This window comes from Eurosta solidaginis, chromosome 4, assembly GCF_040869045.1.
Source record: "Eurosta solidaginis isolate ZX-2024a chromosome 4, ASM4086904v1, whole genome shotgun sequence".
Lineage (NCBI taxonomy): Eukaryota > Metazoa > Arthropoda > Insecta > Diptera > Tephritidae > Eurosta > Eurosta solidaginis.
Window position 1 is genome coordinate 120,487,133 of NC_090322.1, and position 27,845 is coordinate 120,514,977.

Here is a 27,845-nt window from a genome sequence, read left to right on the forward strand (position 1 = left end):
ACTTTAGAAATTAAAATTAATGATAGAGTTTTAGTAGAAACAGAACCTAGAAATAAACATAAAAATATACATCAAGGTCCCTACATAGTAAAGAATATTGATGGGCCAAATGTAACAATTTGTGAGATAAGTAAAGAAAACGAAAATATTGTACACAAAAATCGAGTACAAAAAATTAACTAATCTAATAGTCTATTCTAATAATCTTTAGATATAAATATATTTTAAAAATCCGCAAATGAAGGCTAAAAAAAAAAAAAAAAAATGTAACAAATAAGTATACACTTAATTAAGTAGATTTTACAATAAGAAGAAAAAAACCGGTTTACTTCAAACATTAAATTCAATTTTCAAACTAACTTTTATATATTTCACTTTACTCAAAATTTTCTTTTCATTTTTAATCATCTTTTTAGAAGTTGCACTGCGATGAACGAATGAGTCCCGGGTTAGAGCACCCTAATGCTAGCAAACTCCTTCGTTCATAACATTACAACAACATTTTAAAGCCTAAAGAAGAATGTGGCAAGACTAATTACTAATCTTACCAAATTCTTCTTTTCTTAGGGGAATGATGTAGTGCCATAGTAAATTGCATTAAAATAAATTGTAGATGGCAACCCTCTTCAGAAATATGCAAGATGCAACCATACATCAGATGCAATTGGCATCACTAAAATTGTTAGAGTCGAGCTACTTGGAGAGTTTCTGATTGGCTGAAACTGCCGTTGCTCGACGCCATGATTTATTTCGACGACATCATTAATTTCGTTGCTAAGCAACGTAAAGAAAAACTGCCGCGCTACAGTTGCGTTAGCAGCAGTTTGGCAGTTAGAAGAAAACCGGCACCTAATACACACGCTCAATTGTTTAGATCCGCAACTGACAGTGAGTGACCTAAAAAGGGTTGTAAGAAAAATATATACAAAAATAAGAACCAAAAGTTTACTGTTAAATTACAGAACCTAAATTTAAAGTGTTTATACTCAGTTGAGCAGAGCTCACAGAGTATATTAAGTTTGATTGGATAACGGTTGGTTGTACATATATAAAGGAATCGAGATAGATATAGACTTCCATATATCAAAATAATCAGGATCGAAAAAAAATTTGATTGAGCCATGTCCGTCCGTCCGTCCGTCCGTTAACACGATAACTTGAGTAAATTTTGAGGTATCTTGATGAAATTCGGTATGTAGATTCCTGGGCACTCATCTCAGATCGCTATTTAAAATGAACGATATCGGACTATAACCACGCCCATTTTTTCGATATCGAAAATTTCGAAAAACCGAAAAAATGCGATAATTCATTGCCAAAGGCGGATAAAGCGATGAAACTTAGTAGGTGGGTTGATGTTATGACTTAGAATAGAAAATTAGTAAGATTTTGGACAATGGGCGTGGCACCGCCCACTTTTACAAGAAGGTAATTTAAAAGTTTTGCAAGCTGTAATTTGGCAGTCGTTGAAGATATCATGATGAAATTTGGCAGGAACGTTACTACTATTACTATATATGTGCTAAATAAAAATTAACAAAATTGGATGAACAGCACGCCCACTTTTAAAAAAAAATTTTTTTTTAATTCAAATTTTAACAAAAAATTTAATATCTTTACTGTATATAAGTATATTAAGTCAGAATTCAACTCCAGTAATGATATGATGCAACAAAATACAAAAATAAAAGAAAATTTCAAAATGGGCGTGGCTCCGCCCATTTTCATTTAGTTTGTCTAGAATACTTTTAATGCCATAAGTCGAACAAAAATTTACCAATCCTTCTTAAATTTGGTAGAGGCATAGACTCTATGACGGTAACTGTTTTCTGTGAAAATGGGCGAAATCGGTGGAAGACACGCCCAGTTTTTATACACAGTCCACCGTCTGGCCTTCCTCTCGGCCGTTAACACAATAACTTGAGCAAAAACCGATATATCTTTACTAAACTTAGTCCACGCACTTATCTGAACTCACTTTATATTGGTATAAAAAATGGCCGAAATCCGACCATAAGCACGCCCACTTTATCGATATCGAAAATTACGAAAAATGAAAAAAATGCCATAATTCTATGCCAAATACGAAAAAAAGGATGAAACATGGTAATTGGATTGGTTTATTGACGCAAAATATAACTTTGGAAAAAACTTTGTAAAATGGGTGTGACACCTACCATATTAAGTAGAAGAAAATGAAAAAGTTCTACAAGGCGAAATCAACAGCGTTTGGAATCTTGGCAGGAATACTGTTAGTGGTATTGCATATATAAATAAATTAGCAGTACCCGACAGATGATTTTCTGGATCACCTGGTCCACATTTTGGTCGATATCGCGAAAACGCCTTCACATATACATCTAAGGGCTACTCGCTTTTAAAACCCTCATTAATACCTTTAGTTTGATATCCATATCGTACAAACACATTCTAGAGTCACCCCTGGTCCACCCTAATGGCGATATCTCGAAAAGGCGTCCACCTATAGACCTAATGCCCTCTCCCTCCTAAAATGCTCAGTAACACCTTTCGTTTGATACCCATATCGTACAAACATTCTAGAGTCACCCCTGGCTCACCCTAATGGCGATATTTCGAAAAGGCGTCCACCTATAGACCTAATGCCAACTCCCTTTTAAAATGCTCAGTAACAGCTTTCGTTTGATACCCATATCGTACAAACATTCTAGAGTCACCCCTGTCCCACCCTAATGGCGACATCTCGAAAAGGCGTCCACCTATAGACCTAATGCTCACTCCCTCTTAAAATGCTCAGTAACACCTTTCATTTGATTGCCATATCGTACAAACACATTCTAGAGTCGCCCCTGGTTCACCTTTATGGCGATATCTCGAAACGGTGTCCACCTATGGAACTAAGGATCACTCCCTTTGAAAATACTCATTAACACCTTTCATTTGATACCCATATCGTACAAACACATTCTAGAGTCACCCCTGGCCCACCTTAATGGCGATATCTCGAAAAGGCGTCCACCGATAGACCTAAGGCCCGCTCCCTCTTAAAATGCTCAGTAACACCTTTCATTTGATACCCATATCGTACAAACAAATTCTTGAGTCAGCCCTGGTCCACCTTTATGGCGACATCCCTAAATGGCGTCCATCCATAGATCTATGGCCTACTCTCTCTTAAAATACTCTTTAATAACTTCCATTTGATACACATGTCATACAACCACATTCCAGGGTTACCCTAGGTTCATTTTCCTACATGGTGATTTTCCTTATTTTGTCTCCATAGCTCTCAACTGAGTATGTAATGTTCGGTCACACCCGAACTTAGCCTTCCTTACTTGTTTTGTATTAAATTTGAGAACTAAAGCGTAAGTGCGCGATTTTACATCTAAAACTAAAAGTGTGTAAGAAACGATAAAAAGCTATTAATAAAAAGATTTTCTTATACTGATACAACGAAAATAAATGTTTTACTAAAAGAAATATAAAGAAGAAAGTTAAAAGGTGAGTGCGTGTGTAGTGTGCGTGTGTAGTGTGCGCCAGACAGGTGTGCGCGCCAGGCATTTTATATGATCCATAAAATGGATCCTCCACAATTGCATCAAATAAATTTTTTCCTTTGACTCTTCACGTTGTCAATGACAACTTCAATATTCCTTCGGACGGTATAATAGGGAAAGACTTTCTAAAAACTAACAAATACATAATCAATTATGCTAATGACACAATTACATTCGGAAAAGGGACAGAAAAGGTAAATATTTCAATTTTGCATAGCACTTCAACAAATACTCTTGTAATTCCACCAAGATGCTAATTTTTTCGTATTTTTGGTTTGAAAAATTCGACAAGTCCAGTTTTTGTAGATTCTCATAAACTCTGTAACGGTGTTTTCACAGCAAAATGTATCGTTGATACAAAAAACCCAATAATAAAAGTTATTAACACCACCGACGAGGTCAAGTACGTAAAATATTTCAACATTCAAACTGAAGACATTAAAAACGTCTATCGCATAAATGATACACCTATCGATTCAAAACGCATAGAAGAGCTTAAATCAATTTTGGCAAAACAAATGCTTTCTTATGCTAAAAAGAAATAACTTGATTTATGTTTGAAATATTCTGATATTTTTGCATTAAAAACCGACTTAATGACGCTTAATAATTTCTACGAACAAAAACTTAGATTAACTGGCAAAACTCCTGTCTATATTAAAAATTACCGTTTGCCATACACACAACGCGAAGAAATAAATAAACAAGTCGGAAACCTATTACAGAATGGTTTAATCGAGCCTAGTTTTTCAAATTATAACAGTTCTTTAATTTTGGTACCGAAAAAAGATCCAACAGGCAAAAAGTCCTATCGTATGTGCGTAGATTTCAGAGCAGTCAATAAAAAGCTTATAGCCGACAAATTTCCACTAGCACGCGTTGATGACATACTCGACAATCTTGGCAGAGCCAAATACTTTTCAACTTTAGATCTTTTTTCTGGTTTTCACCAAATACTCCTTCACCCTAAATCTAGAGACGTAACTTCTTTCAGTACAAATCCTGGAGTTTTTCGTTGGAAAGTTTTACCTTTCGGGTTAAATATAGCACCAAACTATTTTTCTCGTATGATGTCAATAGCATTTTCAGGCATTTCGCCAAATCAGGCTTTTATATATATTGACGACGTTATCGTCATTGGTTGTAGTGAGACACACCACCTTAAAAATTTGGAAAAAGTTTTCGAAACATGTAGAAAGTTTAATTTAAAGCTGAATCCAAACAAGTGCAACTTCCTTCGTTCCGAAGTAACTTTTCTAGGCCATAAATACACGTCAAAAGGTTTGCTGCCGGATGATTCGAAAATAGACGCTATTAAAAGTTATACTAAGCCAAAAGACAAAGATGCGGTTAGGCGATTTGTCGCATTTGCAAATTACTACAGGCGATTTATACCGAATTTTTCGTCTCTGGCAGCGCATTTAAATCGCTTAAATCGGAAAAAAGTTGAATTTGTTTGGGATGAAGCGTGCGAAAACGCTTTCGAAAAACTAAAACTTACATTAATGTCTCCTCAACTTCTACAATACCCTGACTTCACAAAAGAATTTATAATTACAGTGGATGCTTCTAAGAATGGCTGTGGTGCTATATTGAGCCAGAAGCATGGTGATAATGATTTACCAATTTGTTTCGCGTCAAAATCTTTTAATAAAGCTGAACAGAAAAAAGCAATTATCGAATTAGAACTCCTAGCAATACAATTCGCTATAAAGCATTTTCGTCCATATGTTTACGGTACAAATTTCATAGTAAAATCCGATCATAGACCACTAGTTTATCTTTTTAACATGAATGACCCTTCGTCTAAACTTTCTAGAATTCGATTAGAACTGTCACAATATAAATTTACGATTGAATATATGTATAGGAAAATCTAACGTTGTGGCTGATGCTCTTTCACGCATTAGTATAGACGAAATAAAAGAATCTACAAAGCATGTTTTAGCAGTCCAAACGCGATCACAAACTAAACAAAAGGAATTACAAAATAAAGACGATAATTTTACTGATACTTTTTGCGATACGCCTAAAGTACAAGTTTATGACAAATTTTCATACGATTTTTCAAAAAAGATACCGCGAATAAAGTCGACTACACAATTTAATAAAAATAATGAGATCTCTAATATACAAATTTATGCGCATTTAAAACATAAAAAACTAAACTTACTTAATTTTGTGAATGCTAACGGAAAAACAAATAATTTAGATTAGTTATTTTCGAGGCTTGAAAAAGCAGCCGGCAGTCACAATATTAAGCAGTTAGAATGGCCAAAAAATTATATATTTTTCAATTACAAATTTTAAAATCAGCGGTAATAAAATTTTAAAATCATTACAAATAATACTAACAGACCCTGTAGAAACTGTAACAGAAACAGAGCAAAAGCAAAAACTTATGACAATTTATCATGAGGACCCTTTGTTAGGCGGTCATTGCGGTACAAAACGATTATATTCAAAATTAAGAACAAAATACTATTGGAAAAATATGACAACAGACATTGCGAAATTTGTCAAAAATTGCAATAAATGCCTTTTAATCAAAGTAAAATCAAAAACAAAGGAAAATCTTGTCTTGACTCCAACGCCCTGCAAACCTTTTGACATAGTAATTGTCGATACAATAGGTCCACTTCCGGAGTCAAAATATGGTAATAAGGTCGCCGTTACTATGATTTGTGACTTTTCTAAATACCTGGTAACAGTAGCTGTACCAGATAAATCAGCAAAGATTATTGCTTGCGCCATTTTTGAAACCTTTATATTAACATATGGTACAATGAAAGCTATTAGATCCGATTTAGGAACGGAATATAAAAACGAATTATTATGTGAATTGACAAAACTTTCATGATTTCTCAACAGCTTACCACCACGAAACTGTTGGTACTGTTGAAAGAAATCATAGTCTTTTACCCCTCTGTTACATTCAAAAAAACTTACACATGTGATATTCAGGTCACGAAATGACCTCACCTGTGTTTTGCTTAGATATCAGTATAAAAGTTTATAATTTTAATAAAAGTTTTTAAAATTCATTAGTTTTATTGATTATTAAGCTGTTATATAATTTTTTTTCGCCCTCTATATTGCTGAATTGTATTGTAACGAATATTAGCAACACTAAGGGGTACTGTCATCTCTAAGCCGATGCTATGCAGTGACGTGTATGCACATCAATAATTCAATCATTATGTCTACACATATGTACGTACACGCAGCGGAGAAGCAACGCACAAACACACGTGCATGCGCTGAGAGAGAAGCTATAAAAATTGTGCATCTGTAGTTATAGCTGAGAAACTTAAAGCAGATAACCAACTAGTAGATTCAAGAACAGAACCGCCTAGAAATGTCAACGAGGAAACCAAACACTATAAAAGGCAGCAACAGTAGAGGCGCGACAATCAGTTGGATTTAAGACGCTATCTAGCGAGCAATATCAGTAATTTTGTAGAAAATTTATAATTTTTTTTTTTAATTTTTGTTAAATGTTCATTTTAGGAACCGCGTACCAGTTTTCACGCTTGGGAAGCTTACCTAATGGCCACTCGCCGCATTTACAGGGCTTCGGCCTACGGTCGCCATATTGAGGATCCGCCAAAAATATTCCAGGCCAGGCCCAAACACTCACCTTTAACTTTCCTTCTTTAAATTAACTAAATTCTAGTTAATAGGGAAAATATAGGGACCAGTTAAGCAAACGTTTTAAAATATGTTAATAATGCAATTTATCAGTCGTTTACAAAAATGGTTGAAAAACACTATTGAGCAAATGATTTAAGTAATCGAACAGCGATTTAACAGGGAATTCAGGCTGCTTACCATTGTGAATATATTTTTCAAATATTCTTCACTTAGGTATATGAATCAGTGAGCTGCAATTATTCACCTTTTAAGGTTATTAGTGGACTAACCAAAAAATGAGTATTAGTGCGTATGCAAACAAAGAATATCAAGCACTTATATCCACTAATACACATTTACATAGTCGTGCTTCGTAAAATGAATAACCGCTCATAAGCCACGAAGCAGTCCAGTACTCAGTTGTCTTATTGAGCAAGAAAGTCAACTGTGTTATACGAAAACACTAATTGGAATAAGTAAGACTAATAGTGCAATAAAATGAATAAAGTTACTTCTGACGCTAGCAACATAACGATTTACACGAAACTCAATTAACACCGATGATAAGCGAAGTGTATACAGTGTATTACACACGAAATCATCGTGCTACTGAGTTAAAGCGACTATGACATCAGTTTATACTCAACAATGTCATATATGTATGTATGAGACATATGTGTTACGGGGTACTCGTATGTATTTTCCATTTTGTGTGCTAATCACTCATAGTATTTGTCTGTACTTAACTAAGTACACATTTAGACACAATTTGTTGGATCATGACTAAGTGCACAAATTTTATTAGTACTCAAAGGAGATCTCTGATATGAATCCACAATGAACTTGTCAAACACATTAATTTTGTGTGTTGTATTGGACACTCTCTTGCACGGAGTAAACTAATTTTATTATTTGTTTTTGTGATAAAGTTTCGTCAGTATTCCATGCTTGTAACCCAAGACAAAATAAGTAAATAAGATGCAAAATTCGCATTAAAAAAATTTTGGATTCGCATGAAAAAGGTCGCGGGCTAATCATAGATATGAAGTTTTAAAAAGTGGGCGTTATTCTGCAGGCTTATTTGTTAAAACACTGAATCTATTTCTTGTATTATTAACTTATTACAGTATTAGTGAACAAACAAATCCGTTACTGTCATGGGGCGGAAAACTTATACCAATAACAGAACGCCTATATCCTCTGCAAAATGTTTCGGACACAAACAATAAAGGCACAATGCAAGGCACAATCAAAATACGTTCTCCGAGGGAGTTCGTCGCGAAAGCAGTGCTCAAGCTTCGTTCATATATAATAGATGATTTAAATTGTGGAGGACCAGAGCAATTTACCAAAGTTACAGGTAAAATGAACATTCTGTATAAGAAAATCATGCTAACACGTATATGCCGGCTCTGAGTGATGTTTCAATGTTGTATATAAATTTTATGGAGTTATTAGAAAAATTAAATAAAAATTTTCAAATTAAAATATTCCAAGTTTGGCTTACAAGAGAAAGAAACATTTTTTTAAGCGTTGCCATCGGCACTCGGTAAAGTATCGAGAAAAATCGTATCGTTCTATAGCTAATCACCAGGGCAACCCAAAGTATGCAACAGCATATTTTTTATATGTAGTATGTCTCGTAACCACCACGATACAAACACCTACAACGTATAACCGTTTCTGACATTATTGACGTTTTTCCGCAATGAAAAAATTCTAAGTTCTCAACTGCACACATATGTACATATTTTTTTCTCAACCAAAAACAAATTTGAATATTTACTTTGTTTGTTTTTTGAATTCCTTTTGTTCCTCGATTGATTTTTAAATTTTATATTTTTATTCGCTGAAGCCAAGGCGAATCCATACCAGGTGGCAAAACGAATTCAACTAATTCGCCGTTCAGAAGATTGTCAAGTCAAAAGAAAATTTTAATTGATTTCGATTAACTGACATATTAAAGTACAAGGCGCTGTATGGAAAATAATCAAGAAGGAGCAATCAGCTGTTGGGATAACACCGCCTGGTACTGAATTCGCCTTGGCTGAAGCAAAGTCAGTTCTTAGACTCTTTGCCGAATTGGCATATACAGGACTCAGCCCTAGGTTTTTTGTTCTTACATTTTTAACACAAAATTTTGGTTCGGCTTGTGTAAAGCGTTCATTCAATCCATTAGAATTCATTCCATAAACCAAGAAAATCACCCTTGCTGGAACTTAAGCGGCAGGTTCATTCATCCCTGTCGAGAGTCTGAGATTTGTATTCACAAAAACCCTGACTTCAAAAAGAATCATAAAAAACCGACTCATACGGTTCCAATGGAGTGATCTGGCCGGCCAGTACAAACTATCAAAACGAGAAAGTAAGCGACGCGGATATGCTTCCCTCTGAACTTTTTTCATTCTTGAAGAGTAAACCTGCTTATAAAGATTTGTATTTTGTCTTTGTTTACTTCAAAAATATTAAACCCGAAGCAATATTTGGCGCCATTTGCAAAAGTTATAGCGATATAAAAGCATATTTCACGGCTCAATTCCTTAAGGACCACGATACACAATAAAATAAGTTATATCCTTGCAAAAAAAGCTTTATATCAATTTTCCAAAGTGGAATTATAACAAGAAATAGGAAAAAATTTAAATTTTTGAAAAAGGGCGTGGCACCGCTTCTTTTATGACTAAGCAATTTTCTATGTTTCGAGAGCCATAACGAGAAGAAAAATTACCGGATCGTGATAAGATTTGGTACACATATTTTAATTATAGCAGGCAACATTTCTAGAAAAAGTGGACGAGATCGGTTAAAGACCACATTTTTATAAAAGACTTTTAAAAGGGTCGTAGACGAATATAATAAGCTACACCTTTGCGGAAACGAGCTTAATATTAATGGTATTTTGCTTTCTAAATGGAATTATAACAAAAAGTTAGAAAATATTACACGTTTTTTTTTAAGGGTCGGTTAAAGAGACCGCCTATATAAAAGAAATTTAAAAGGGTCGTAGGCTAGAATAATAAGCTATATCTTAGCGAAAAATAGTATTGTATCAATGATATTTCACTTAGCAAGTTTTATTGTGAGAGGAAATCGCGAGACATTTTTGTTTTAAATGGGCGGTGCCACGTGTTATGTAGAAGAGTAATTTGTCTGAAATGAAATTTGCAATTGAAGCTCACGCTGAGTATATAATGTTCGGTTACACCCGAACTTAGACACCTTTACTTGTTTTCTTTCGATCTGATTCTGTATTTAGCGTCAAAGCTTAAATACGAAAATTTTTATTTTATGTATTCAAAAATTTACATAACATCTTCGCACAGAGATTTGTAGTTTTTTAAACTAAAATTCAAGTTTCAACATTGTTGTTACATTTATAAATTTTTCGAAATGTAGAAACCATAGAAAATTGTTTACAAATGTGTTTCGTTGTTGCATGTAGAAAAGTTTTGACAGTAAAATGGCAAACTTTCTACGTTTTCTATGGATTCTAGGTAGACATCAACAGCTTTCATTTGTTAGCCATATTCTATAAACACATTCTAGGGGTACCCTGGTCCACATTTGAACAAAATCGACTGACGCATCTCTTCAAACACCGGCGACCAATTAACACACATTTTATCCTCTCCTTTTATAAATATAGATTTTTATTTTTCACACTTCACTATAATATTAAAACGAAATGCAGATATTCATTGCTTTTGAAATTCGGCTTAAAAATTGCACATGGAACAACTAAAGACTCTCCTGAATAAAAAAAAAATGCCTTAGTACTTCTAAATCGCGGGCCCCCTCAGAAACCCCGGGTCCGGGGGTAATCCCCCTCCCACCTCTCTCGACGGGCCTGATGATGTGCTATACTTGATATCAATCGCTATCATATTTTTTATTTATAAGCAGGTTGTTTAATTAAACAACAAGCAATTACACGGAAGTATATCCGCACCACCTGAAAATATGTGTGCCGCTGCGTATACGTAACATTTTATTATAACGTATAAACTTTTTAAAAAAATTGCAATAATAATATTGCGAATACAAACTGAGATATGACCTATCATATATTTCAAGTAAGATCAAACTACACACGGGGTGCAAAACAAATTCAAAATCGGTTCAGTAGTTTAGGAGTCCATCGCGGACAAACATAGTGACACGTGATTTTTATATATAAAGTTGTAGTGGTGCCCACCGCTGATCATAATGTATGAAAGTTGTGAATTTTGTATTAAAAATCATGTTAATTTATGATTTTGTGACCTTAAATGTATTAACAAATTTTAATCCTTCTAGTTCCAGAGTTTTTTGGCGCCCAAGGAAATTCAAAAAGTACTGATTTTAATTTGGTAAATGTAGCTCTTGAATTCAGTGCTTGCTCGATACATCTGTGGTTACATGCAGTAATCGCCTAAAGTCCGGTTTTTTAGTAGTTGGGTAAGCTATGCTTAAACTTAATTTGCTTAAACTTTAGTCAAATTTATACTACAGGGCAAATTTTAAGTTACAGTTTAAGGCCGCTTGTGTGATAGATTTTTTTTTTGTACGGGAACATTGGTTTTTTATATTCTAGATACTTTGTAGATACGGCAACAGCTGTATTTTGTTTACTCAAGAAACTTGGAAAAAATATTTCTCTAACCTTCGGGAATTATATATCCAGTTTTGAAGGTTATATCCAACATCATCCTTGAACTACTATTCAAACTTTGCAAAATTTATAATTATTAATTATTATTTATTTTAGATGTTTTATTTCATTTTCGTTAAAATACTTAGGCAGTTAGGAATTTTGTGCATTTGACTTTGAAAACTTTGCTATAGCCAATTTTTTTAATTTATATTTTTTCTTTGCACTTTTTTTTTGTTTTGACAGTTGATGATTTGCTATCCAATATTGGAAAAATAAACTACACTTTTTGCAACGTCATAGCAATGCATAGCCGTGTATTTTGTTAGTGTACTGTAATGAATATGCTGTGGAAGCTTGTAATGTGATGATAGACCATTTGCACAAAATCCTGAACTCCCTTATTGTAGTATTGCAATCTTACATTCGAGTCCAATTCGAGATCAACACTTGAGTAGAAGTTGTGAACTATCTTTTCATAAATAATTGATTATTTGATTCTCAAGTTCAGCCACTTTTCCGAAACAGCGATTAAGATTTTAGAAGTATGCTTGTTATCAACATGAGCTTTAACGGTACTTGACGCCACTGCGAACGAACGCAAATAACTAATAGGTTAACTAAAGTTTAACTCTGCCAAATCAGCCGCTTAAGCTCAGCTTAAACTTCCGTTCAAATAGACTTAAAAACTGAAAAATATGTTTAAGCGTAGTTTAACTGACAAACTGAGTTGAGCTTGTACTGAAAAACCAGGCCTAATTCCTATCTTTTTACACGGGACTTATGCGGTAACTGCTTATGACCACAGAAGTGGAGTAATGACGGATATTTAAAAATTTTGCTTGACTATCCACAGGTTATTGTACTAATTGTTCTCAGTGCACTTTTTCCATGCCTCATACCTTTGGTAATAATATATTGTTCCTGGAAGCGAAAACAAAAAATTGAAGTGCAAGATAATGCCTTACAACAACAAATGAAATACGTATCTCAATTTTCTAGGAGTTTCGAGTAAGTATTGATCCTTACTAATAATATTTAACATAAATGGTGAAATCCACGAAACCCTTGACTTTTTTGAAGTTGAAAACAATATTTTCCCTATCTCTGGGATACACATTAGAGATATACGCCGCCGCCGAGTTTAGTCGTTTTTCGGATGCCGCCGGCTAATGTCAAAAAAATCGGCGCGACGGCGTTCGGCGTGCTACTTCGTGTTATAAGTTTTAATTTTTATTGATCAATTTTGAAATGAATACGAACTATGAGGTCTTATAGGCTGTGGAAATGAGTTCGTCTAGCCAGACGACAACGCTAAAATGTGACATAATCAACTTTGGTATTTCCGAATTATTATAAAGACCGCCTCTAAACTTAAAAAATCAATAAAGCTTTTCATGATCGGGTGGGTAGAAGTAAAGTTATTCACGAAAATAAAGCCTTCTCGTCTGGCCAGACGCCACAATCTATCAGAGGGTTAAGTTGTTAAGAAAAGAAATTACCCGAAAATAGTGCCGATTTTTTCAAAAATTCTATATTCCTATTGGCTAAAATAAAAAACGAAATCAGTGATGCAAAATACCTTAGTACGTTCCAGGGGTTTAACACTCCTTTGAAATGATACTCACATCATACTTAAGTTGAAGATACATATGTATATGTACGTATGAGAAGGGTTTGAAAAATCAGTTGGCTTTATATCAAACGTTATTTGCGAAACTCTAAAATAGCGTCTGAAATGTTAATTTTGATTTTCACACTTCTTCATTCAATACCAAAGTCTTCCGGTTTGACTTTTCCTAACATTGGCGGCCATATCCCCAACTAGCCCAGTGGAGTGAATCACATTGATTATGTCCTATCAACCAAGTTTAAATATAACCTACACGTTACGGCTTCTGTTACATATGTGAATACTTAGGCACATATATTTACCAGGTGAGGTTTTGTCCTTCGCAAGAACACTGAAATTGGTGAAGCAAAATCTTTTCCAAGACGAACAAATGACCGCGTGTGCTACTACCCTAACGTAGTGGACAATCGAACTAGTCTGAAAACTGAAGCTTCGTGGCTATTTATAATAAATTTTTGTATCAAAAGGCAGGAAAACAACGGTGTGGACGGAGCCTAACATTAACATTTTTCAACTTAAAATCGGTCGAATTTCATTCTTGAATATCCTTTTGGTTCAACGAGGACTATTGAAATCAATGTTTCGAACACAAGCGTCTGCAAATTTTGGTCTACATTTATGTAAATACAGTTTATCCAGGGGCCGAATCGTTCTTTCGATCCGTGATCGAATGCCGTTTTTTAAATCACTATAGCTCCGAAATTGTGCATTAAAAAAAATAATAAATGTAAAGCGCGTTAACCTCCGAAGAGATCTAAGGCCGAGCTTCTCTTCCAATTTGCGTCGTGCTCATCTTGCTTTTCCCTACAAATTATGCCGACTCCGAACGGCATCTGCAAGGCAGATGAGTTTTCACTGAGAGCTTTTCATGGCAGAAATACACCCGGAGCGCTTGCCAAACACTGCCGAGGGGCGACCCCGCTTAGAAAAATTTTCTTCTAATTGAAAAACCTTATTTCTAAAATTTTGATGTTGCTTTGCCCGGGGTGTGAACCCAGGGCATACGGTGTGGTAGGCGGAGCACGCTGCCATCACACCACGGTGGCCGCCGAAATTGTGCATTGGATTAACGAAATATGTGAACTAGGGACAACGCGTACTCACTAAATCCATAATATATTATAATTTTTTAAATAATGGGATATCCTTATTTTACTCGCTTGTGTGAAAACCATTCTCGATCCGTGATCGTATGTTACGATTCCACTCGGAGTGCTTACCAAACACTGCCGAGAGGCGAACCCGTTAGAACACCATTCTTCTAATTGGAAAACTTTTTTTTAATTTTTTATGTTGCTTTGCCCGGAGCGTGAACCCAGGATCTTTGGTGTGGTAGGCGGAGCACGCTACCATCACACCAACTCGGCAGCATAGCGCGACAAAAAAAAAAAATCAGTTAGAAAGTCTTCGGAGTTACACCTAGAACTTCTAGGAAAGTGACGTCGACAAAGGGATGAGTTCGAAATAGCAGTCCTATATCTTCTGTGCTGGCATGTGGTATGAGGACCAGTCAATACGGTGGTTGACAGGATTACTACTGCTCGGATATCGGGAATTATATGTAGCCGAAAACACTAGAGGCATCCTTTTCCACGATCAACTATAGGCCAGCGTTGGTGCTCATCGTTAAAACTGTGCGACGAGAGGCATGAGTATTAACAGACCATTAAGACGCCTTTGTGCGTGACCAGCAAGGAGCCACAAATGATTTAAAGAAGTCGTGTCGACAACGAGTATTAGGAGTTAGCCCAGAACATCTCCTTCAGTGAAACTACGCTTTGTACGAGATATACAGACAAAAGTGTGACCATTTTAAGTAATTAATCTTTTTTCGGCGAACGCAGCAGTACCAGTCCCTTAGACCGGGGTTAGGTTCGAAGCCCCCCGGAGTAAGTGAACGAAGGACATTCCCTCCGCAAGGAGCTACTCCTGAAATTTTTTTGAACGATCCGCGAGACTTTGAGGCAAAACCCCGGATATTTCCGAAATGGCCAAAACGCCCATTTCCTTAAATACATACAAACAAAACTTTTTCTAAATACACTGGTTTACAGCCAAAATGCACCAGAGACGCCATTATGAAATTCCTATGTAAAATCACCCCCTGATTCCGAAAATCAGGGTTATTTTTAATTATATGTTAACGTTTTTGATATATTTACGAATAACGGTTTTTTCAAAAAAAAAAAAAAAATTTTGGTCCACTTAATCATATATATATCAAGAACGAATTGAGCAATTCCAAAACGGTTTGAAGCTTTTAAAAGGTAATTTAAAAGGCAAAATTTGCTATAAACTGTGCATACAGCACTTTTTGATAGGCCCTGCAGATTCAAAGATAACGAACCATCATTACGGATTTTTTTCAATTTCTTTTGTAAAAATATAAAAAAATGTGTACTTTGCGAGGAAGGATATAGAAAACATTTTATTTTTTTGCAGATTTTTTTCTCTCTCTAAGCTGTATTTTATTGCACAAAAAAAGTAAGCTTTCACTCAACAGCATCGATGAACTAATACAAAAGAAGGCATAAGCATTCAAATAAATATATCCATATAGTAAAACTTAAGTACCCTACAAATAACAGCATATGTACATATGATTCTGCCTTAACTCTATGATCTTATTTTATAGTTGAAAAAGTTATGTGTCTTGTTTTGACGCTTATTTAGATTAGGATCGGTTTCTCTTATGAGAAACCAACAGTAGTCACCCATCATAGCTACATCCCAGAATCCTTGATACCGACTTTCAATAATTTTAATTTGCTGGTGAAACCTTTCGCCATGCTCGTCACTTTCGTTGCCAAGATTTTGCGGGAAAAAATTTAAATGGGAGTGTTTAAAATGAATTTTTAAAGACATATTTACTCCTGAAAGAAAATAAAAAAGTATATTAGATAAATACACAAGTGACACATTATTATATAATTTTATTTGGCTGTATTTATCTTTCATTTCAGAACAAATTTTTTGTTTACATTTTTCTCGTTCTTGTTTGTTCGGAACTGGACGATGAATTCAGATTTAGGGCTATATATTCTCATGTAAATTTAAAAATTTTCATACAAATTTTTTGTTTATCGGGCAGATAGGTTTTAAAATTAACTGAGGAAACGGTCTTAAATATGTTTTTTTATTTACCCATTTCCCCATAGTTTTTGATTAAGTTCTTCACTATCATCTCGTAGTTAATAATTTTGTGTTTGCCTAAAAAAGAAGTAACGACCTTTTCAAAAGAACCACGCTGCTGCCTCCACTGGTGACAATAGTTCTTTGAAATGGTTATTGGTCATCACTTTCCTTATTTGCGGTCTCACAAAAATTCCTTGCTATATTTTTGGTTTTGAAATCTCTGGAAAGATTGTCTTCAAATCATGAAAAGCTTCGCCTTCTTTGTCCAAAGCCTTGACAAAGTTTTTGATAAGGCCGAGCTTGATGTGGAGCGGAGGTAGAATTATTTTTTCCTTCTTTATAAGTGGGGAGTATTTAATGTTATCCACCCCAACTTGAAACTCGATTCGTTCTGGCCAATCCTTTATGATGTAGTGGTCTTGACGATCTCGGCTATCCCATTTGCATAGAAAGCAACAGTATTTTGTGTATCCACTTTGTAGACCACATGGCATTCCAACGACTTTAACATCGGCACATATTTTCCAATCATGTTCTTCGTATTTGATTAATTTGAGCAATTTTTGCATTATTTCATACGTTTCCTTCCAATTTACTGCATGCGCGATCGGGATAGATGGCTTTTGGTTGCCAATATGCAATAATACGGCCTTCAAACTTAACTTATTGCCGTCTATGAACAATCGCCACTCTTTTGAATCATATGGTTCACCAAACTGTTTGAATAGACCAGCAATGTCTTTGCAGTAACAAACACTGTCCTCCTTCGTATAGTACATGGAAAATTGTTCGTGATAATTCCAAATCCCTTATACAATCATTGAGTTCTGCTTGTGACAAAGAGTTTCTTTCGTTTTCCGTTTGAAATCCAGTACAAAATGATGCCGCGTAATCAGGTATTGCTGTTCACAATGAAACTGGAGCCGGAACTAAAGTTAAATTTGGTTCTGACAATGTAGCTTCTGTTGAATTTAGTTCTGGCAATGACACTGTAGATACGCCCGCATAGGTTACTTTTCTTGACTTTCAAACCCCAAGTACTTTTGTAGTACAAATTTAAAACAACGTCCGTTGAATGGCAAGTTGGTTCCCTCCACTTCATTCGTGTAATAAATTTCATATGTCGCCTAAATAGATAGTTTTAGAAATTAGTCAGCTAAGCATTAAAAGAGAGCAAATTCCTAACTTTTAGAACGCACATTTTTGTTCCGGTTTCCGAAAAAATCAATCCGACTCGATATGTGGTGCACACAGTGTCCATGGGTTTTCATTGTTTTTAGGCTCAATTCCAAAATACTTATAGTATGTATATTTCAAAGGATTTGAAAACATACGTCGCATCCTTTTAACGATAAATTGACCGCATATGAAACAACATATCTGGATCTTTTGTACACGCAAACTCTCGCGTCCTTTTATTCATATTATATTTTTAAGTAAATGACGAGTTATAAACTGCAATTATAAACTGAACAGTATCCGGCGAGATATTATGAAGGAACAAGGCGCATGTACTATTATAAGCAAACAGAGCTTAGAGAGAGAAAATCTGCAAAAAATAAAAAGTTTTTGAGATCCTTCCTCGCAAAGTACAAATTGTTTTATATTTTTACAACAAAAATTGAAAAAATTCGTAATGATTGTTCGTTATCTTTGAATCTGTAGAGCCTAGCAAAAAGTGTCTGTTCAACGTTTATAGCAAATTTTATTACCTTTTGAAAGCTTTAAACCGTTTTGGAATTGCTCAGGTCGTTCCTGAGATATATATGATTAAGTGGACCCAAACCGTTATTCGTAAATATCTCAAAAACGTTACCATAGAATTAAAAATAACCCTGATTTTCGGAATCAGGGGGTGACTTTACATAGGAATTTCATAATGGCGTCTCTGGTGCAGAAAAAAAATTGGAATTTGTGATCCAGCGAAATTATTCTTTTAAATAGAAAAATCACGATTTTGGAAGTAAGAAAGTCGGCACGCCACCACGCCGGCCAACTGTTGTTGTTGTTGTAGCAGTGCTTCCACCCATCCAATAGGTGCGACCAATCACAAATTATCATCAATGTCCTCTAACGGGAGTCCAAGGAAACTTGCTGTTTCAACATAGGTGGACTATAATGAGAAGGGTGTTAGAGGCGTTGGTTCCACAATACAGTTGAAGAGATGGTTGGTGTCATGTGGGGACACATTGCAAGCAGGACATACCTTTTCTATTTTCTTCCAGTGAGTCGACTTTAGGCTTCGCAACCATATCGAAACGCGTAGCATGCAATCAGCTGAACAATGGCTTTGTAAGTGGTAATGGGCGTTTCTTTATCTTTACCCCAAGTATCGCCGGCAAAAGTTTTGAGGATTTTATTACGGCTTTGGATTTTCGGTACAATTGCGGCTGCATGCTCTCCAAAATGTAGATCGTGATCGAACTTCCCATCCAAGAATTTGGGGTGTAAGACAGTCGGTAGCGTGGGCCCATCGACGTGGATGTTCAATATGGTCGACACCTGGAGTGTTCATGTTGTAAAAAAAGTTGCCGATGATTTATTCGGTGACAATGTCAGGTTTCATGAAGCGAGGAAACTGGAGAGATCAGGGAGATAGCTTTTGATTTTGTTACAAAGCTTATCGATCTGTGGGCCTGGGCCTGTGGCCATTACTGTGCAGTCATCGGCGTAGGAAACGATAGTGACTCCTTCTGGTGGTGAAGGCAGCTTTGATATGTAGAAGTTAGACAAAAGTGGGGATAGGACACCACCCTATGGCACCCCTTGTTTAATACTTCTTGGATTGGATATTACATTTCTGAATTGCACCGCTGCTTGCCGTCTAGAAAATACATACATCATTTATCCTTTGTAGTGCGTAGAGCCTGGCTTTTAAAGCACCGTAACGTAAGCAGTTTTTCAAATAGTTGCGTTTTACTCAATCTTAGTATTATGAGTAGATCGCATGTACTTTTATGGGGACGGTAGATTAAGCGACACTGGCGCCATCTGACATGAAAAAGTAGCCAACTTGCAAACTTTTGTTGCAAGCAAAGCATAAGAAGAAGAATTTGAAATTTGCTTTGGCTAATGGTGCTGACACATTTTGCAAGTGAAATTATTTTTCCCCCACTCGGCAGTGGCGAATCTAGGGGGTGAGGGCTATGGGGGCTAAAGCCCCCCTCCGTTCGAACTATATTTTTAATAATAAAAATACTTTAAGTAAGCAGTAATTACTTTGTTCCGCCAAATATAAGAAAAAACTTAACGCCGGCACACATGGCTCGTTTTGTCATCGAAACATTTCATCACTTTCATCGCTTTCTTCATTTTCGAAGTTTTCTGTTGTTGCTGGCACCTTTTTTTTATTAAATATCTGATAAAAAAATTCTTTAGTGGCGTTTTATGCAAAATATTTCCTTACCTCTTCATTTCTACGTTGTGAAAGTGATGACACTTGATAATTGATTAATGTTTTATTATCAGCTGATTACCAAGCTGCCACATCATCATAACGAAAAAAATAAAATAAAATTTCGATGTCATTTGATACACACATTAAAAATTTCACAATCCGAGTTGCCCAAATAGATTTGGAGCCAAAAAATGGCAAACATTTGAAAGAGGGCCAAAAAAAGGGCTAGGGACTAAACCCGAATTACAGAGCTACAATTTACTACCCTTTCCTGGACTACATGATTTCTTCATTGACGTCAAGGTTCAAAGGTGAATTTTTGAAAATACTGCCTCTGGAGGGACTGATTCCAGCATACTCTGAAGGAGTAACGATGGAAGAAATTGTACTTGCTGCTAAAGTTTATAAAGAAGATCTCACCAGTCATAATGAGACAGTGCTGAAAAATGAGATTTTATTGTGGCATAACCATTGCAAAAGTGATCCATTTAAGAATCCTCAGTCAGTAGCTGACTGATGCCCTGAAAATCATTAAATCAGCACACTATTCTTCATTTTTTCCAAACGTGACGACACTGTTGCAAATATTTGCGACTATCTCCGTGACATCAGCGACCACAGAGCGTTCTTTTTCTGTTGTAAAGCGCTTGAAGACATATTTGAGAGTCAACATGTCTGAAAATCGACTGACTGGTCTGGCACTAGGGAACGTCCACAAAGAAATAGAAACGGACATTGAGGAAATACCCGATCTTTTCTGTAAATCGAAGCCCAGACGACTCGAATCTTTGGATTGGTCGATAGAAGATTGAACCAGCAATAAGTGGGTTTGAAAGTAGGGTTTTTATGGCTATTTTTATATGGTTGTTATATCATTATCTCGAGTGTGCTGAATAAAAGAAGAACTTCATTTCAGAAAATATTGCTTGTACTTTATTAGTAAGTTATTTAATTTTTTTAATTTGGAAAATCCTCGTTTTGTCATGTCATTTTATAATCTGTATTCATTTATTTAACACATCATGCAAAACAAAAACAAAATTTGAAAGTGAAAAAAATTTTTTTTTGCTAATTATTTTATTAAAAGTTCATTCTGGACTCAATTTTTTTCTGAGCCAAAAAAGAAATTTTTAAAATTAAACTTCTTCCCTGTAAAAAAATTATATTCTATATAGCAATTTTAAGTTTAAAGTAGCTTAGCGAAATGATAGTTTTATATTTAAAGTAGCTTAGCGAAATAGTAAAAAAATTTACCTGAATGTGTCTTTATGTTTATCTTTTTTAAGCAGCCATATATTTTTTTTTAATATTTTGTACTTCTCTGTATAAGTTAGATATTTATTACTAGTAATCAAATTTTTATTTTAATAATATTATAAGAATTAAATTTTTTTATGATTTTTAATATTTCAAATAAAAAAATATTCATGAACAAAAGTGTACATGATAAAATAATTTTATAAATTTTAAGTATATAAATTCAAAGTAGACACATAATAATGAAACCTATATTTACTTTAATTATAGTTTGGATTAAACTATTTATTTTAAAAATCTTCTTTATTTATTGAAATAATTTTTTTTTATTCTTTAAAAATTTTAAATCAATCTAATATTATATACATAAAAATGTTACTAATTAATATAGAAATTAATAAATTTCTAGTTAATTTTGTATAATATGTGTAGTTAAACTTTATTGTTGTAAATAAATGTTTTCATACATTTAAAAAAAAGCAATACGGGCAATCCCCGATTAAATCATACAAAAGATATTTTTGTTGAATGAAAATATTTTCATTTTTTGATAGTTAACAAAAAACAATCTTATAATAATAAATTTGAAATTTAACGAAGTATATTTATTACAAGTAAATAATCCTACACTCTGGTTACGGCGCCTGTATTAGTTTCGGAGATAAATTTTTTTTAGGAGAGTGGTCGGTATTGTTTTTGCGTGTTAAACCTCTTTGACAAATCAATGTAAACATTTGGTTACCTTTTGAATAGATGAGTAAAGGTACTTGAGAATATTTCAAACTATTTCTGAATCCAAAATCAAATTTTCACGAAAATTTTATGAAACTGTTTTTAATAAATACATCATCTGCATGCAGTTTTAACTTTTATTTCCCGCTGGGATGCTCGTGCTCTAACTCTCACTAATGCACTTTAATTTCAATTTTTGCCGGATCACCAGAAGTTATTTCTCTCACATACATACGCATATAACTAGAAAACAAAAGTCTATAGTTAGGAGAAGTAGGCGAATGAGGCAACTGAAAGTATAAAAGCAATCCAAGCTGAGGAATAAGGAATCAGTTTGATTTTAAAACGCTCTTAGTGAAGTACGCGAGTATTGTAATTGTGAAGTACTATTACTACGGTAGAGTTGTAAACAAAGGACATATTACTATACTGAATATCTGAGTTATTTATTCGACAGTTCGAACGATTGCAGAAGGTGCAAATAATCAGGAATTCATAAATATCGTTACAACTGGTGTCAGGAGAGGAATTATTGAATAAATTTGAGAGTTTTAGAGGACAACAAGGACTTGGCAAAGTTAGTTAAATTGAAGATCCAGCAACTGAAAAAGGAGTTGGAGAGCCGTAGATTGAATATAACCGGCAATTGTAGCAAGTCGTTCCTCCCTGTGGGCTAGGAGCCAAGAATTTACCCGCGGTAGGTATACCGATCGTAAAAGGCGATCATAACCAATCCATGAGTAATGTTTTTTTCGAAAGAGAGCAGAGTGAACGCAGTGTACCGCCTGTGCGACCCTATCACGGTCGTTATAAAAGCTGAACCGCGGGGAGCAGGACAGCCCTGTTGTGATCTGATATAATGTATCGCACGATGCTTGTATTAAGGTCTCGACTCCTGCCTTGAGGTTTCGGATGAATCGCGGGCGCTTTGGTTTCAAAAAAACTTATTTTGGTTTTTCCTTAATGAATTTATGGAAGTTGACAATAAAGCATACTTAATAAAGCTTTGCAGTCTCTTTTTCGTTGGAGTTGGCAAACAAATATTCTCTTCGGAATGATGCGGTCGCTTCAGCCTTCGAATCAGACAATAAATTTTCTCTTCGATGTAATGCGGCCTTCTTCGATAGAAAGTTGCATATAGTTTCTTCTTGGCCTTACCACAAGGTAAACTACCTCAATACTGTTCTAACCTAAGCATTATTATTTCAAAGCCTCTTCTGCGGAAAGTCAAAGAAAAGATTGATCACATCCCTAAAACTGTGAATGGAGTTAAACAGATGATTAAAAGTTGGGAGACTTCTTAGAATTAAAAGCAGATGCCTATCGTTTGTTGATTACAGTTGATAATTGTAAGAGTGGGTTTGTGTTCACCCCACCCTTCATTTTGAAATGATTGAAACTGCGTTAGGCTATGCTGAACGGTGGCATTTGATCTAAAGTAAATTTGCTAGTACCTGTGACTGTTCATGTTTCTGTTGAGTACAAGCATTAGAACCATGTTCTACCCACGACGAACAGTCATTTCAACTTTATATATAACGTCGAAGTAGTTATTCACAACGAACGGGCATTTTGATCTTATAGATGACGTCGTTGTAGTTATTCACAGCGAACGGACATATTTGCTCATTATGTGTTGGAAAGGTTTATCACATTCCCTTAATTGTGAAGCATGTTTTGTTTTGTTATTATTAATGGTGCTCAGGACGGGTTGTTTACATCCCCTAATACTTGTATTAAAATTGTGGAATAGTATCAAATATCTGATGGGCGCTAGCATCATGCAACGGTATTGGAATTCAAGGTGGAGTTGCCTTACAACCGGATGCCATTATCCTTAAACTGGTTGGAGCTTAGATAGACTCCATATCAGACCAAGGTAAGAACTTGTTATTGAAACATCAACATTACAAGCTAATTTGGTACCAATGATTCGGCTAAGAAGTGTTAAGGAAGGCAACATGGAGCCGACAGTTGGGCCACTGATCATGCAATTAGATCCGTGTTTGACACCGTGGGGTTGGGCGCAGTACGACACATTTTGGCAAAACACATTAAGCGGAAATTGAGCCTCACATTGCGGCAAAAGTTGGTGTTTATTTTTGTTTGCGAAATGGACGACTTAGAGTTTGAAGCTGTAATAGTTTCATTTTTATGCGAAGAAGAGGAAAGGAGAGGAAAAGAGTCGCGGCCATGGCTCGGTATAATGGTAATAGCTGATGACAGTCCGCCCCTTAATTATCCCTATCGACACCCACATTTAGCAGCAGGGAAGTAAAGGGACCCCTGAATTCGAAGAAAGCGGTGAGGGAAGGTTGACTTCCCTTTGTTCGCTCAATTGGCGACATAAAACTTAACCCAAATTAATTTACTACATTTGTATGAATTTAGTAAAATAGTCTGTTCAATTTTTATACTTATTTATGTAACTATGATAGCCATTGTACATTGTTTTAGTTTAATATATGTACATCTTATATATGTATATCGATTTAAACTAGAAGTCTTTCAATTTCATATTTAATGGATTGTATTTGCGATTTTAATTCTGATCCATCATTTTTGCACAAGAGTGACGATTGTACGAGAATCGATGCAGCCATAGCAAAAATATCGAAAAGATATTTGGGCCTTTGGTGTCTTCATTAGGTCCTTGCGCAATTGATTATAATTTAACATCAGTTGCAACACATTCTATTCTAATTTCGTTGGATATTTCGGCCTAAATATTATTTTTTTCATTTTCTCATTCGCTCAAATACATTTTGCCGCGGGGGGTAATGCGGCCAAGTAATTCACACCTACCCTTCAAAAATCGTTGGATCATGTGGTCCACTGGAGTACTTACCATTATACTCCACTGTAATGCAGCAATGGACCAACTCATATTTCTACACGAACACATTGTAAGCCGATCATTGCTCGTTTTTAACGATTGTAATCACTATACGATGTTTATTGGACTGTGGGTACTCCATGGATTACTCTGATGTAATGCGGAGCTGGAGTATATGGTCCAGTCCTAGGACATCGCAATGTTAATTGGACCATATTTTTTGTATGAATTGTGGTTAATTTTGGAGTACTCGGTTGGTCCATAGCGAGTGCTCCATACATGCATGCATGGAGCACTCGCGATTTTTGCAGGGTAGCGACAGCAGAACTGAGCGATCGTTCCCTACGCGGCTATTTTGCCTAGTTGATCAAATTTGACCCGCTGTACCGTGTCGCGCAGTTCTGCTGACGCTAAATGTGAATTGCCCCATAAGCATACATGTAAAGAATATTTTGCGTGAAGTACAGTGCAGCGTAGTGTGGCCTTAGCTTTAGTATTACAGACAAACCTAATAAAATTGAACTGCGCACGACCATAAACGATTTTTTTGGCCTAACCGAAATAAAACACGTATGCAAATGTCAAACCAAAATGTCATGCATTGGAAAACGTGTTAGCCTTTTACGCAGTAAAAAGCTTTCGACAGAAAACTGTCGCAATTCGTTTTTATAATGCTATCCTGATATAGGATGTGGATATGACAAGTTGGCTATGCCCGAACGAGATGCTAAATGAACGATACCTGCGATGGCGATATCGTCTGCTAATGGTACTCTCAAGTTTGCGTTTCCGCTCATCGTCCAGCCTGGCGTTACTCGTCAACCTAGAGCAATTGGTAAACATTTTTCGTCCTTTGTTTCTGACACTTGGTTTTCGCTTGACAACAGCTGTTCGTGATAGAGAATGACGAAATAATTTAATAATCGTCTGTTATCGTTTGGCCTATCGAATTTCTCATCGTGATACAAAGATCCGAACGACGATCGTTTTGGACACGATAGCGTGAAAGGTAAAGTGATTATTAGTATAATGTGCATGTGTAGAGGAAAGATTGCTCAAACAGCTGAAGGTTTGGTGGATTTACCAAAATACTTCCTTAGAAGTACTTAACACATTTTCTTTCTTATTATAGGATGGAGGACAATATCAACTACGTAGATAAGTATATAGAGGCAAGATAATGTTATAACTCAATTTATTTCTAAAATTTCCATTACTTATACATTAAATCCGAATATACCCTGCATTAAACCCAACTAGTATCTACAACTGTTATAAATTACATATTACGGACAGGGAATTCCCTGCCAGATTTCGGGCAGATATGTATATATGTATGTTGGTACCAGTATTAGACTAATTCGAAAGATTTAGTTATACTATGTATAAGTAAAATCAACTTAAATGCTACCTTAAGAATTCAATACAGATGCGTGATATCAACCCAACTCTGGCATTCCTGTTAACCGAATACTTCTAATTTATTTGACAGAAATTTTTTCTCCTTCTAGTTAGGTGGTGCGTAGTCACTGTTTTCACTCAAATATTTTTGTTTGCTGGAACTCGTTACTAACTGAAGGGGGGTGACGAGGAGGTGGGCGGGCTCCGCATTTCTTGTTTTTTGCCTTCTTATGTCAAATTCTGGTTTTTGTAAAGTTTTTTGTTATAAGTTTATTTGATATTTCTTTTAACAATTGTTTTTGTTTTTATCGGCCTATTGATAAATGATTCAAGGTTCGATTCGAGCTCAAGACCAGAACAATAATTTTTTTCTAATGATAATTATTGTTATTTTTTAATTTTTCTAAATTTGAAATTTTTTTTTTTTTTTTGGAATAGTAAATAGAAAATTTTTCAGACAACCTGCCATAGCTGCGCAGATATATCAATTTCGAAGGGTGCTAAGCCTTCATCATCAGTACGCTTTAGGCATACTGCGCTAACCATTTAGCTATACAGCGGTGGTTTGTTAAAAAATAACAACAATTATCATTAGAAAAAAATTATTGTTCTGGCCTTGAGCTCGAATCGAACCTTGAATTTTTTTTTATTTCATAATAGGGGTATTCTCTATTTAAAAACCATAGAAAACGTATAAATTTCCATTTTACGGTCAGAAGTGTTCTATGCGCAACAATATAAAAAACAGTTTAAAAAAACTAAAAAAACACGCTTTTATAGCTAACCGAACTAAAAGATAGAAAATAATTTTCAATTAAAAAGAGTTTATATAACAGTAGTAGAAGGTCAAACAATCATTTATAGTTAATCACCTAAAATAAAATTATAGTAAAATTTAAGTTATTAACAGAATAACTTAAATAAATAAAAAATAAATGTAAGGCGCGATAACCTCCGAAGAGATCTAAGGCCGAGCTTCTCTTCCAATTTGCGTCGTGCTCCTATTGATTTTCCCTACAAATCGGCCGGACGGGACCTACATGTTTTATGCAGACTCCGAACGGCATCTGCAAGGCAGATGAGTTTTCACTGAGAGCTTTTCATGGAAGAAATACACCCGGAGCGCTTGCCAAACACTGCCGAGGGGTGACCCCGCTTAGAAAAATTTTCTTCTAATTGAAAAATCTTATTTATAAAATTTTGATGTTACTTTGCCCGGGGTGTGAACCCAGGGCATACGGTGTGGAAGGCGGAGCACGCTACCATCACACCACGGTAGCCGACAACAGAATAACTTAATTCAGATTAAAAAGCGTGGGTGCATTTGACTACATTTCATATCTTTCCTCTCAGATAGTTGTCAATAGAATGATTGTAACATTCAATATCAAGCACCCCCACGCTTTTTACTGTGAATTAAATTATTCTGTTAATAACTTAAATTTTACTATAATTTTATTTTGAGGTGATTAACTATAAATGATTGTTTGACCTTCTACTACTGTTATATAAACTCTTTTAATTGAAAATTATTTTCTATCTTTTAGTTCGGTTAGCTATAAAAGCGTGTTTTTTTTTAGTTTTTTTAAACTATTATTTATTTTTAATTTTTTAGTTCAAGTAATTTTAAAAGTTTTAGTCGAGAGTGATGA

General features: G+C 35.1%; 1 protein-coding gene across 1 annotated transcript in view; it reads left to right on the top strand.

Annotated features, from left to right (window-relative positions):
- Nucleotides 1-27,845, top strand: part of LOC137248664 (tyrosine-protein kinase receptor torso) — a 193,587-nt gene that overhangs the window by 70,750 nt on the left and 94,992 nt on the right. The window contains exons 8-11 of the mRNA XM_067779566.1: nt 8,300-8,532; nt 11,469-11,521; nt 12,659-12,813; nt 25,925-25,964. Coding sequence (XP_067635667.1) covers nt 8,300-8,532; nt 11,469-11,521; nt 12,659-12,813; nt 25,925-25,964 — 481 coding nt within the window. The remainder of the gene's footprint in view (nt 1-8,299; nt 8,533-11,468; nt 11,522-12,658; nt 12,814-25,924; nt 25,965-27,845) is intronic.